Here is a 15094-nt window from a genome sequence, read left to right as displayed (position 1 = left end):
GAATTCTACACACTGTACCTTTAAAACACAAAAAGTCCAACATTTTGTGCACCAGCCTGCCACACAACATGAGACGAGCACAATGAGCACATCAGGGTTTAAGTGACCGGACCGATCCACAATCCGACACCATTGATTAATAACTAAAATGTAATTGTCAGTTTGCGTCTGAAGAGCGAGAGAGACAATCAGACACAAACATACAGGAGATAAATTCTTCCGGTAGAAGTTAACTTCATTGTTGCAGAAGAAGCGATGCCCTGCTTATCCAAAAACACATACATACACATCATTTCACAAGGTTATCACAATGATCAGCTTGACGTGCGAGTGATTAGAAAAGGAGCAAATTGCTTGACCGATGCAGAGAAACGCACCAGGGCCATCCCGATACAGTAAAGGGTAAAATTAGTTTTAGAGAGAATCAGGGGGAAAAAGGATGAACCCCCCTGCTAAAAACATCCTATAGGAAAAACTGAAAATTCATGACACACATCCGTTTAAAAAAAACAAAAAAAACAAAAAACTTTCAAATGCAAATCCAAAAAGGTTTACCCATAGGTGTTTTGTAAAACACTCAAAGAAATGTGTCAAGTTTTTAAGATTGTTTCAACCATCCCAAGCACTACACCTGCTCTAATATCAAACATATATCAAATAAATTCTACCTACTAGTGCCATTCTAAACCAGTTTGTTTGGCTTGTGGTAAGAGTTCTCAGAATTATTCCTTTTCATTAGTGAGTGCTCCTCAAACATTTCTATATATACACACTTTTATTTGTTTATGTGCTGGATGTTGTGTGCAGGGGGAAGTTATAAAACTTAGTGTTTATCATAGTTAGTATATCTATGATGAAGCTTTTATAGTACATTTTTTTCATTTAATGAAAGTTCTCTTTATTGCTGTTTACATGTGATTTACATGCAAGTTTGAATTATTGACTATACTGTTGTTTTTTCATACATACATGTTGGCTATTTCAGAGGTCTGTTGAGCAACCAACACAATCTTCAGACCCAAGTTCGCAACTTTTCAAAATAAAAGCTCATTGCAGCAACAAAACCAATGTTAGTCTTTTAGTTAGAAGACAAATTGCCAAAGAGGAGGTAATTCTACTAATGTGGCCATAACAGAGATCCCACCCGTCGTGGGTCAGTCCCTCAGTCTGATAGTGAAATTAAAATAATCAAATTATTAAAGGAGACATTTTATGCTTTTGCGGTCTTTCCCTGTCCTCCTGTGGGTTGTTTGTTTTTTTCTGTACGTCAACGGTGTGCAAAGTTCAATATCTGGAAGCTGCGAAAATGCCTCGTCATCGATTATTCGTATCTGGTTAACGTCAGTACACGGACCATCAGCATGATGTATGAACAGCGGCTAGTCTGGCACGCCCCGAACTTAGTTATCGGAAGCCTAGCAGAGAGAATATTGGTTAGCAGTATCGCCATTTTGAGTTGACGTTGTATTCTTTAGTGAGGGGAAGTTTTGTCTTTATATACTTTCAAACAACTATGAATTGAAGAGTTAGTGGTTTAAATACATTTTTCAACACTCCAGCCTTTTGTATGTGTTCACCTCATTTCAGAGGACTGCTTCCTGAATAGATCCTAGTTTACTGCTGGCTTTTCCAAACTTCTGTTAACGATGATCCAGTTCCAACTTAGGCCGAACTGGACATCTGTGTAAGAGTATGCTTTATTAGCTGTGGGTTTGTTAGGCTTGAAACAGACAAGGTGACTAGTATAGAGAGCAGAGTTGTTTGATGTAGCTTTCTTGCTAACATTACTGTGGAGTGTTTGCACACTTCTAATAGCTGTGGTGCCACTTTACCCTAAAACTGTGTAGAAATATGGTGATTGAGAATCAGATTCTTGAACATAGACTGAGTGACCATGTTAGCCTGTCTGGTATTGTTTTTAAATTGGTTCACCTCATACCTTTGCAATCAAAATCTTTGTGTAATTATAGATAACCACTCCTCCCCACACTGAGGTTACACAACAAATTAGCTACAGTTGATTCAGAACTCTACAGCACGAGTGCTAAGGAGAACTAAAAGGAGAGTACACATCATGCCTACTAGTCCCTACACTGGTTGCCTGTTCATTTTTATATTCATTTTTAAATCCTTTAATAAGTTTAAAAATCCCTACATGGCCTTGCACCAGACTGTCAGAGATGCTTTTGGTTTAAGAACCAGGGAGGCCCCTCAGGTCCTCTGGTTCTTCTTTTAGCAGTTCCCCAAATCATAACAAAAACATTTGGTGATGCTGAGTTCAGCCATTACCCTCCAAGACAATGGTAAAACGTTCCAGAGGATCTGAGAGCAGCTGAAAATGTAGATATTTTTAAACGTAGATTTAAAACCAATCTTTTCAACCTGGCTTTCATGTAGTGTTAAATAATTTGTATGTTTTAGAATTTACACTGGATTTATTTATTATATATTTAGTTATTCTGTTATTTTATAATCCATTTCTTATTATTACTTTCTTTTATTAACATTTTATTGTTCTATTTACTTTGTAATCTTTTACAATGTATGCATTGTCTCTGAACTTAATCCTTTTTAAACATTTTGTCAATCGCTTGTAAAGCACTTTGAACTGCAATTGATTTGTTTGAAAGGTTCTATAAAAATATCATTTTGATAGATTTTTTATAATGGAATCCTTTTATTTGTAATATTATTCAAGGTTCAGAGGCACTTTGCAGAGTGGGGAACATCCTGAAAATGAATAGAGTCCTCAAGGGTGTAGAGAAGCTGAGCTATCACCATCAAACAACCTCCTCGCTGGAGGGGTCCCACAGCCCGATTCTATGCTTCACACCAAAGAATGTAGTTATCCTTTCATGGGAATATTGTGCAGGTAATATACTTTGTATTTTATACTACTTATAAGTAAATAGTTACTCTACCATCTTATAACAAAGTCACTGATTGGCAGATAATAAATCTACTAACATAATTAACTTGTCGCTATTCTATTATTGTAGGTTGCTGACATGCATTACAATGAAAATGCAGACTACAAGCAAGCTACAACATCCACAGGACAACCAGTCTACAGAGTTGTGTTCCACAAGTAGACAAACAGACCCTGCAGACAGTAAGTTGTACACGTTTTATTGCTGCTTTAATGTTTTAATTACTTTTACATACATGAAAACTAATTCAAATAAATGATTTGGAGCCTTACATCAAGTTAACAGTAAACAATGGTGGACTCAAGAAAACAAGAGATTTTTAAAATTAAATATTTTACAGATTACTTGAGTGAATGAGGCTGGTGTTTGTCCCCATCCCCATGAATCTGGTATCCCAATGTGACAGACCCTCAAAGGAGGAAGTGGTTGCTCGCCACAAGTCGTGCTTCAGTCAAGAGTCAGTTGGAAGCTACCATACTGGCCAGTTGTTTCAGGAAACTCCTGGCTTATCCGGAGGACAACACATGACAGATCGAGAAATTATTTGAGTTGCAAATAATAACTTGCCTTCTATTGTTTTTGTATATACATGTCTGCATGTTCCTACATTTGCAAAAATAAATACATTAAAGGAAAATTCTAAATTCTCATTTCTTCATTCGCTGTACTCATCCAGTGGTAAAATTCAAAAGCTGTTTATATTTTATGCAGTTGTATCTCAATACATAATATTCAGAGAAGATTCTATTGATGGCAGGTTGGAGAAAACCACTTGTTACAGCAGCAGATAGTGAGACCGAGGTAGACGAGAATAAAAACCGAGGTAGACGAGAATAAAAAAGGTGACACCTTTTTTATTCTAATAATATACACCTTTAACTTTTGAAATATTGTCTGTAGAGAAATTTGCTTTCTCATTGTGGGAAACTGTTTCTCTATAATTTTAAGGTCTCAACCCGACTGTTAATTGCCTTGAGATAATGTAGGCGCTGTACAAATAAAATTGAAACATACATCTGTACGTCATATGTAAAAAGGCAGGTATGGTGTACAAAATGAATGAGCATAAAAGAGTTTGTGCTATATGTCTTTGTTTGGTTTATTGGGGGTTAAGTGTTGGGCTGGGTATTGCCTACAACCTCATGATACGTATCATGATACAGAGGCCAAGATATGATACGTATCACGATACACGTTGCTTTTGAATAATGACCATGTCCTGCACAGAATTTACTACAACAGCTGTTCTTTATTATTCAATATAACAAAGGCAAAGCCTTAAGGATCGCACTACTCAAAACACTTAAAATTCTGGCCATCAAAGATCTTAAAAGTAAAATAAAATAATTATCTTCCTAATCCCGATTAAAAAAAGAAAAAAAAAAAGGCGATGCACAGAAAGGATCTGTCGCTCACATATCTCTTGCCAAGATCCCCAGATACGGTGTTTTTAATGTCCCTCGGAAGTGCCGAGTCTGTTGCTTGGACATGAGCGTAGTTGCACAGCTGGGAATGCAGCGGTGCTATAACAGACAGCGTAGGGGTCTTTTCTTCTGACATTACGAGTGTTGCAACTTTTAGCGGCTTCAGGGCTTTAGCCTCATCTTCAGCACAGGCCAGCTCATTGCGGGCTGCTGCTCTAAGAAGCGCTCCAACATATCACAGGCGCTGTTCCATCTCGTAGCTACATCTGTCATGAGCTTGTGCTCGGGGAGATTAAGTAGCTTCTGATTTTCATTCAGGGCATGGCTTGCAATTGTGCTTTTCCTAAAAAAAAGCCACGATGCTGCGAGTTCTTCCCAGTTGACGGGAAACAGTGGGCGTCTTGAGTGCACGTTGAGCGGCCAAATTCAGACTGCGGGCAAAGCATTTCACGTGCAATAACTCCGCCAGTTTTTCACTGTTTCCTTCCATGTTTGTTTTGAATTGAGACGTGGGCTGTTTTTGCTTATGCTGCCACCTATTGGCATTATTGTGCACTGCACCATAGGTGATGTTTCGTTTTCAAGACTGCCGTCACAGCATTTGATGCCGTATCGATACAGCATTAGCAAGGAGGACGTCACGATATATATTGCCATATCGATTTTTTGAGCACAGCCCTAGTAAGTGTAAGGCATAGGGTAGCGATATATACACTGCTAGGAAAAAGAGAAAATTAAGGGAACACTCATAGTATCGTCCTAGTATAACACCAAGTCAGTTAAACTTCAGGGATATCAATCTGTCCATTTAGGGAAGCACAAGTGATTTTTAATGAATTTCCCCTGCTATGGTGCAAATGAAAGTGACAACAGGTGCAATGGAGAGGCAAACGCAAGACAACAGGAGAACTGTCAAAGCCCAACAAAATGACCTGCAGCAGGCTATTGGTGTGAATGTTTCTGACAAAACTGTCAGAAACAGACTGCATGAGGGTGGCATGAAGGTCAGACGTCCTCTAGTGGGACCTGTGCTTACAGCCCAGCGGAGTTAAATTGGCATTCGCCAGAGAACACCAAAATGGGCAGGTCTGCCATTTATCGACCCGTTCTCTAAACAGATGAGCAGGTTCACACTCAGCACATGTGACAGGTGTGAAAGAGTCTGGAGACACCGTGGTGAACGTTATGCTGCCTGAACATCATCCAGCATGATCAGGGTCAGTGATGGTCTGGGGAGGCATATCCTTGGAGGGTTGCACAGACCTCATGCCCAGACATTGTCCCGAGTCCATACAGGCACGCGGAGGCCATACAGTTGCCATGATGACTTTCAAGTTGGATCAGTCTGATTTAAATGTTTTACTCTTTGGTGTGGTTTTGAATCCAGCACTCAATGGGTTGGGATTTTGGTTTCCCTTGTTACGTAATTCTGTTCAACAAATTATTCAATGTACGTCAGTAAAGATTTTCAACTTGAATAATTTGTTCATCAAGATCTGATTTTTGATACATGTGTTAACTTAATTTTATGAGCAGTGTATATAGACCACATATACTTTTATACACCATAAAGGGCTATGTGCTTATATACACTTGCACCAAACATAAGACCTCAAAGGACAAAATATTAATGTTGAAAATCTATACTGACATTTTTGTGTTATTCATTGACAACCAAAATAACGTAAGGAGGGTCAATGGAAATCAAAATCATTAACTCCTTGAGGACTGGATTCAAAATCACACCAAAATCAAAGTCTCACAGGCAGATCAAACTTGTGTGAATTTTCCTCACAAAACTTGTAAGTAGTATGTATGAAAAGGCTCCTGGACAGTCTGTGGTGGCAACAGATACACGATACATAATGTCCCAGAGGTTCTCAATCAGATTCAGGCCTGGGGAACATGAGGACCAGTCAATAGCATCAAATTCTTCATCATCCAGGAACTGCCTACACACTCTGGTCACATAAGGCCAGGTATTGTCCTGCACCAAGAAGAACCCAGGGCCCACTGCACAAGCATAAGGTCAGACTGTCATAACGTTGCAGGGATAAAATCCTCAGTGATAGTGAGGTCTGTGCGACCCTCCAAGGATATGCCTCTCCAGACCATCACTGACCCACCGCCGAACCGGTCATGCTGGATGATGTTACAGGCAGCATTACGTTCGCCACGGAATTTCCAGACTCTTTCATGTCTATCACAAGTGCTCAGTGAGAACCTGCTCTCATCTGTGAAGAGAACGGGGAGCCAATGGCGGACCTGCCAATTCCAGTGTTGTCTAGCGAACAACTGGACTACCTGTGCAACCTGATTGAGCTGCAGGTAGCATCTCATGCTACCAGTAGTGACTTCTTAAACTAGAAAAGAATGTCAGGAAGGATAAGGAGAGCAATTGTCTGTGGCCACCACATGCAAAACCATTCCCTTTTTGGAGATGGTCTTGCTTTTGCTTCTCTATTCCACCTGTTGTCACTTTCATTTGCACCAAAGCAAATGAAATTGATTCACAATCACTTGTGCTGCCTAAATGGACATTTATATGGCTGAAGTTTAACTGACTTGGTGTTATATTGTGACGATACTATGAGTGTTCCCTTAATTTTTGTGTCGATAATAGCACATAGCCTTTATATTCATTTTGTTTATCGTACCGGCCTATATATTTATGACAGTCTAATACAGTATGTATGATGTATACGTTTATTTCAATATCTCCCGATACTAATGCATAAATATAGTAAACATCCTCGTAGTAGTTAGTTACTTACCACTCTGAAACATCCTGCTCCAGTCTTGGTTGTATTTCAGGACTACTGGCTCCTCTGTCACACTCAAACTGGTACGATTTGAAATTCGCTCGACAGCTCAGCCAGCACCGATCTATAACCGACCTCCACATATGCTTAATGGGAACATTAAGCATAATAAACACTACCGAAACACAGTTTAACAGTCATGAGACTGGACGTGCCTGCCAATCAGGGCAGACTGGGCACGAGCTGAAGCTGGCATTTGAGGGGTTGCAGCTGGTGCAGCAGTAATACAGCATGTCTGCTTTAAAATGATCTGATGGAGATTGTACCACCACCACTGCTGTAGTTTGACTGAGGATGTAGAAGAAGACAGCTTCAACTCTGTCCACAAAGTGACCGTTAAGGCATGACCTCCACACACACACACAGCTATAGAGCGCTGGTCGTCTGTTTATTCCCATTTTTACTAACATTGAAAGCATCTCATGTCCAAATTGCACCAAACTCTGCACTGCAAGATAATGGGTTTGCAAGACATGCTTTCTACATACAAACAGAAAGACAGACATACGTTGGAGAAATTAGTAGGGAGATACAAAAACCTAAAACCTTTAGGCCCTGCTCAGCCCTGGTATCTAGATCTGTGTTGATATCCAATCACGATTGGACAAGGTTAGGTACTGACTCGCAGAAACACAACTCACGTCGATTTGTTTGAAATGACGGCCACAATATCAACACTGTTTACTTCATAATGATTGATACGGTTCTTAAAAGGAATAAAATCTTTCTTCATAGCTGCGCAGTCATTAATCTGGCTCATCCTGGCTCGCTTTCTTCCTCTTTTTTGCACTGAATCACATACACACCGACACACGCACTCTCACACAGTATCAACGGACACGTGTAAACTCAGACTAGGTAAAAACAACTTTTTGGTTTGGCTCGAGTCGGTTGGAAGTGCACAACGCAAATGATACACAGGAACAGCGAATTACTGACGAAGCCTGTGATAACTGTTATAAAACTAACGTAAACATGTATGTAAAGACCCAAAATGAACACTGTAAGCAGACGTCTTGATGACTTTATCTGGTTTCCACTGTACCAGGTTTGAACGGGGTCTTACTTAGGATACAGCTTCCATCTAACCTGTTCTACATAGCAGTTACCATTTTATTCTTAGTTGGTAATTATGGGCGGCTGTGGCTGAGGGGTAGAGCAGTCATCCTCCAACCAGAGGGTTGGTAGTTCGATCCCAGTCTTACCCATCTGCATGCTGAAGTGTCCTTTGGCAAGATGCTGAACCCCAAATTGCCCCTCATAGAAAACAAGTGCCGCTAATAGATGCACTGTATGAATGTGTGTGTGAATGGGTGATGGGCAAACTAATGTAAAGTGCTTTGAGTGGTCATCAAGACTAGAAAAGCACTGTATAAATACAAACCATTTACCATTTAATTACTTATGTGTGTATAAGTGACTGCATTAAAACAAAAAAAGTCAGAGGAGATGTGGACTTACTCTTTGGTTTTGGCAGCTGTTTTGCAGAACGGCTCAATGAACATCAAGTTCTGATTAGCAGTGAGCTGTAAAAAAAAAAAAGACCACATCAGGATAATTGAAGCATTAATGCATTTCTTTACAATGGCATGCAGCAACAACTTGCTATTAATTGATTGGTGATAGAATATAACAACAATTTTTAAAGTTATTGGTTATATGTTATTGTATTTAGTAAGTAGGTAGTAAATTGAGTACTTCTTTCCCACTACAGATGCAGCTAACAAAACACTCTTCGGACCTCTGAAAACAGGATTTTAAAAGCTCAGGACTTATTAACAACATTTGTCCGCGAGGGGGAACAGGGAAAAAGAGGGCCTCCTCCACTGACAGGAGTGGTCAGTTGGAGCAAGCCCGAGAGTGGGAAATGTTGATGGACATGGACCAGCGGCTTACAGTCCCATCACATACTGTCACTACCACCCTGAGACCAGACCTGATACTCGGGTCAAACACCCTGCACGTCGTCTACTTCGAAGAGTTGACGTCCTCCCAGTACCCTGGGAGGACGCTGTTGATTAAGCAAATGACGAAAAGGCTGCAGTATGCAGACATGGCATTTGAGGCAGAGCAACGTGGCTGGAAAGCAATAGTTTTCCCTGTGGAGGTTGGCTGCAGGGGTTTCCTTGCAACATCCTCCATCAGGTTGACACCTGCTTACATCTACTGGAAGTTGGAAACTTAAATTCTGCAGAAGACCTTCAAACAGGGATATAGTACAAGGGATATTCACCATCTTGTCTTATATTCTTAAATGAAACTGTTTATGTGTTTCAGGTGTGTGGCTTATATACAAATTTGAAGATGTATTTAACTTCCTGCAGGCTGCTTACTGTCAGCCACTGGTGTAGATTATCTGAGGACGTAGAATATGATGTTGAACGTATTGCATGTTCAAAACCCCCTAAAAAAGGTCCTGTGTGTAAGATTTAGATGAAAGGGATCTATTGACAGAAATTGAATATAAAATAATCCTAGTGTAATATAATAATCCACGAGTGTGTTTCATCTAAATTATACAAATTGTTTTATTTACCCTAGAATGGGCCCTTTATATTGAATTACTTTATGTCACTAAATTCTACACACTGCAACTTCCTTGTGCCATTTACAATGGATAAGCCAAGTGTGAAACCTATGGAATGAATGACAGTGAGATGTGTTCCACTAACAGAGTTACAAAAGTTTGTTTAATCTGATGTGGCATGTTTGTATGAACTCACCGTACAAACTAATATAAGAGAGACTAAAGCATAAGAATACAAAAATGTTGTTACATAAGGACCAATGTCAGTAGTGGTGCTGTACCTCTGATGAACCCACAGCTGCCAGTTCAGTCATGTATAGATCCAGGATGTGGAACTGCAACCCGCTGGGCGCTGCACTGCCACCCCGCAGGAGCTGTGCTGTCAGCAACTCAAGAAACCTGGCTACCACACTAAGAAGACAGTCATTAGTTATTCACCTCAACATGATATGACACAAACATTACCACAAGAAATATGTTAGTATTACCTGCTCTCCCAGTTTTTCCTCTTCAGCATCTCAAAAGTTTGTTTGAACATTAAGCGAACCAGCTGTCAAAGAGAAAAAAATAAGCATTTTTTGGGTCTTCGTCTTTGTATAGCTTGAAATTAACAAACACATGAAGGGCTGGGCGATATGGCCTAAAACAAACATTGCGATATTTAAGGCTATATCGCGATACACAATATATATCTCGATATTTGGAAATCTCCTCTAAATCACTGTTCAAATGTTAAATTCATAAAAGTCAACAGGAAGTGGCTAAGCTAGTGGACGTTAGCATTTCCGACGGTCCCTAAATGCTCCTCGTCGGAAGATATCAGCGGACATTTAGGCTTAAAACACGGTGTTAATGACCTTTTTTCCAGTCTAATACATATGTCGGGGCTTGCCTTCTGATCATTGAGCAGCTGTGGATCATCAGGAAACTGTGTTTTCACCGTTTGTTCTTCAACAAAGTCACTGACTGGGTGCTTCACGCTGGAGTGAACGCCACTCACGTTCACCATTTATAAACTGATTCGTTCGGTCCAGCATTCAGAAAGACTCTGAACAAACTGTCAATAACCGTCTCTGAACTCTCGTAAACTCGCTGTGACTCAGAGCTCCCTCTCCGTGCTCTGAGTCTCTTCCCTCCTCCTGATACAAAAATATGCATGTGCGCAGGAGAGTTTTCTGGATGGGCAGGGGAGTGAGCAGTCTGCTGTGAGAGGGGCATGAGAAGAGAGCGAGAGAAGCGAATCTTGAAAAGGATTTCATGCTGACGGCTTAAAACATTCACGTGACAATTTATACTCGTTCGTCGCAATAGTCATTTTATACATCGCACGTGGTACAAGCCGCGATACATCGAGTATATTCGATATAGCGCCCACTCCTAACCACATGGATATATGAAAAAGTGATGTAAAGCTTTAAGTAGTGATGTGTCCTTCCGTGTCGAGGCTTCGAAGCGTGTGTCGAGTAATCCAGCAAGATTTTTTTTGAAGCACGTATCGAGGCTTGTGTTGACGTATGTGGTGACGTTCAAACCCGGCCGTACCATGTGACTGAGTCAGGAAATGGTTCGCGGGTTTGGCGTGCGAATCGAAATATAAAAAGGGGCAGCGAAACGCAATGGATCCCCCCCCTCACATTTTGTGGACTTGGGACTTTATTGCACGTTTGTTTGCAAAAAAAGAAACCGCCTGAAACCCAGCACTGTGGAAAAGTTGTTATTTTTAAATAAAAATGACTAAAATGTCCCTATTTTACGTGTTACAAGTAACACAAGCACATTCACATCCCTCGGCCCAATTTGTTTCCACTTTCCCTTTTGACCCCGCCATTGTATCATAAAGACAGACACCCTATTAATAAGTTCATAATTTATGTATTGGAATCACAAACATCATTCATTAATTTATTCAATTCAAAGCTTCACACACCAAAGCCATGGTGTCATTATAATCACTGCCTGTTTCACATTTATTGTCCACTTGATGGCACAGTAGAGCAAATGAAGCACCATGAAGCTTCGGCCCATGAGTGAACCAATTGGATGAAAGCGTCAATGCTGCATGAAGCTTCATCTCGCCATCACTAGCTTTAAGTATCTGTGTGACATTTCAACATTCCAGTTGGAGCTGTACACGATTAACTGTTTAATTTTGACAGATCATTTCAACACTTCTACTATTTTTTCATGAGATGTTCATTCCAAAGCTGGCCACTCTAGTGAGGCACTATCTCTGCATTCCTGGGAAATTTGTACAATCTGATAGGGAATTTTCTGCCACTGGTCTCAGTGTAAAGAATTGTTCATCGAAAAAATTAAATTCACTCATTATCTACTCACCACTATGCCAAAAGTGAAGTGTTTGAGTCGACAAAACACTTTAGGAGTCTCGGGGGTAAAAAGTGTTGCATCCAAATCAACTAAAGTAACTGGTGACCACTTCTTCAGATGTAATCAAAGAGAAAAAACACAACATGCCTCCATACTGCTCGTGTGGTGTCATTAAAGTGTCCACAAGCCCTGACATTCATATTCGACTCGAAACGATATCATTTACACTGTGTTTTTAGCCTAAATGTACTCGAATAGGCTCCTCTGTGGCACGTTCACATACCCACACCGGAAAACCACACACACTCGCGAAAGGGTATGCGCGGATGCGCGTTCTCTTGGCTATGTCCGCTAGCATCGCCACTTCCGGTAGTGGACTTTGAGGCTTAAAACATGGTGTGAATTGCACCATTTTGAGTTGAATATGAATGTCAGACACCAAGACACCCACAAGCAGTACGGAGGCATGTTGTGTTTTTTTCTGTTTTATTACATCTGAAGAAGAGGTCACCATGGCTGAAACACTCTTTCCCCCTGAAGCTCCTAAAGTGTTTTGTGGACTAAACACTTCACCCACCCCTCCACCGGCATAGTTGTGAGTAGATAAGGAGTGAATTTAAATTTTTCAATGAACTATCCCTTTAAGTCAAATTCAGGCAGTTAAATCATGGTTTATCTGCCTGAATGGTTGTCATACAGAAAAATGTGCTTATTAAAGCAGTGTTCGGTTACCACTGACCTGGAAGAACTTGTCCATCCGCAACCTATCAATACCAGTCCACTCTCTTTTGAAGGTCTGCAGGAAGCTCTCAAGGTATAAAAACTCTGCAGGAAACAGCACATTGTCATAAAATGTACAGATGACATGTAATGTGACTTGATTTTACTTCCTGTAATGAAATCACATAACATGATGAAATTATATGAAGAAACTTACGGCCATCTATATGATGGAAACTGTGGATCAGGTTGGAGATCTGGTTTGATAGGTCCTCCTATAAGAATAAAAGTGGAGATTGCAATATTAAGAATAAATATTAAACCAAGAGGGAAAGTAGTTGACTCAACACATTTATAATTCAATTTTATGACAGGTACAGATTTGATTTGGGCTTTGAGCAGGTTTTCATTCCCCTTAAAGATGTTGTCAAGAGCACACATCAAAAGAGGCGAATGGCAGATCTGCAATCATTTAGAATATATTTGTTCTGATAAAAAAAAACTAAGCTCTAGTTCCACTTCCTCAGACATGAACCTTGGGGCTGAGGGGAAGAGCGGTCATCCTCAAACCAGAATCCCAAATGGCCCCTCTTAGATGTTGAATGCACTAATTGGAAGTTGTTTTGGATAAAATCGTCAGCTAAATGACATGTAATGAAATATTCTTTGATATTCTTATGAAAATTCAAAGATTAAAGAATGATGAAAGTCTGAAAATGTATCTTTAATATAACAGTCATCTAAAAAGACTTGTTGCTAATAGATGCACTGTATGAATGTAAAACTGTATTGTAAAGAGCTTTGAGTGGTCATCAAGACTAGAAAAGCGCTATATAAATACAAACCATTTACTTGTGCCATGTTTAATATGAACCAAAGAAGCCTCTTGGATTCGCGGTGAAACGTCTTATAGAAACAAGCAAGTCCAGTTACATTTGTACAACTTCTGAAGATACCTTGATAACAAAAGAAAACAGGTAGCACGAACCTGGAGCAGTGGTTTGTCCTGCATCCACAGGCAGTAGAAAAGACCCTTCCATAGCTTGAGCAGCTCATCATCAGTGAATCCATCTGTACAACGGAAGTAAGGCTTTAATTGTAACATGCTTCTTGAGTTCAGGATGCAAGTTAGCTGTGTGGAAACTGATGACATGAACATTGAATGTATTTTTGGTACTAGATACGATCCTCTGTCACTTTATGTTGCAACAAGTAAAGGGGTGAACGATCCAGCTATTCTTGCTACATTACAGCCAGTCTATAATCTAAATCTGATTTACCAGGACACATGAATATTAACTAGCTACCAATTATTTTAAAACAACCGGATGACCACCAGACGTCAAACGGTCAGTTAAAACATGCATATCATCTCCACATCCATTTTAAAATCAGGGTTAAGGTTAGTTTAGTGTTTGCTCTGTATTTGAGCTGTCGTTAGCAAGTCAGAGTCCGCTGGATAACACGCACAGATTAGCTTACCTGTCTCTTTCTGTGACCTAACATTTATGTATTTCTTCAGTTTCTTTATAGCCTTGGTCCGGACCGGCTTTTCGTTGGAGGCTAGTTTCTGTGCGAACTGGATTTCTGGGTCCTGAACCGACGCCATGTTCACACAGCTTCACGTGGTAAACTCGTCTCTTGCACGCTAATCCCACGTTTCTCCATGCGGCGCGGACTGATGACGTCTTCATCTTCTTCTTCTTGATTTAAGGCGGTTGGCATCCAGCTATATGTGCATTACCGCCACCTTCTGCTCCGGAGTGTGGATCAGAAAATAGACACAATCTTCTTCTTCTTCTTTCCGGCAGACTAGGCACTATTTAGTGCAGTGGTTCTCAACTGGTCTGGCTTCGGGACCCACCATCACCCCTTAATGACAAGCCGCGACCCAAATCGAGGAACATTTTCAACTTCTCAAATTTATTTAATAAAAAGTTGGTGCAGTTTGAACCTGAGATAGTACAGAATATCACAGTATGCCAACACAAAAAAAACAAGTTTAATGATAAACCAAAACGACCAGCAGGTGGCGATGCTAGAGAGGGAAATATTCCCTTTTACACTCAATTAGCTGCATTTTAATTAAAAACCAAAAAGTGCATCTTAAGGACACAAGGTAATACAACTTACATAACAATTCAGTAACTTCAGCCTTTTTTAACGGACTCAACAGTGCTTTCATGCACAAACTTGAAATAAAAAAGTCCATCTACTGAGAAGTAGTTTCAAAAAGACCCAAATTATGTAGCTTTAGCTGAGAATACTCACTCACTGAATCTATGACAACAAACAAAACTGATCCTATTCACACTCCTTAACAAATACTGTTAAGGAGTGTGA

The 15094-nt window shown here is 40.1% G+C and overlaps 1 protein-coding gene across 7 annotated transcripts in view; it reads right to left on the bottom strand.

The window, feature by feature from the left end:
* LOC118119743 (ribosomal RNA processing protein 1 homolog B) overlaps nt 1-14438 on the bottom strand; it is a 38479-nt gene extending 24041 nt beyond the window's left edge. For all 7 annotated transcript variants that reach the window (XM_035173944.2, XM_035173947.2, XM_035173948.2 and 4 more), the window contains exons 1-7: nt 14234-14438; nt 13740-13822; nt 12969-13026; nt 12771-12856; nt 10192-10253; nt 9985-10114; nt 8638-8702 (exon numbers count right to left, since the gene is read on the bottom strand). In XM_035173944.2, coding sequence (XP_035029835.1) covers nt 8638-8702; nt 9985-10114; nt 10192-10253; nt 12771-12856; nt 12969-13026; nt 13740-13822; nt 14234-14360 — 611 coding nt within the window. In that variant the 5' untranslated portion in view covers nt 14361-14438. The remainder of the gene's footprint in view (nt 1-8637; nt 8703-9984; nt 10115-10191; nt 10254-12770; nt 12857-12968; nt 13027-13739; nt 13823-14233) is intronic.
* Nucleotides 14439-15094: the final 656 nt, after the last annotated feature.

This window comes from Hippoglossus stenolepis, chromosome 13 (genome assembly GCF_022539355.2).
Source record: "Hippoglossus stenolepis isolate QCI-W04-F060 chromosome 13, HSTE1.2, whole genome shotgun sequence".
NCBI classification, from domain to species: domain Eukaryota; kingdom Metazoa; phylum Chordata; class Actinopteri; order Pleuronectiformes; family Pleuronectidae; genus Hippoglossus; species Hippoglossus stenolepis.
The sequence above is the reverse complement of the archived record's forward strand: the minus strand, read 5'-3'. Positions and strand labels throughout refer to the sequence as shown.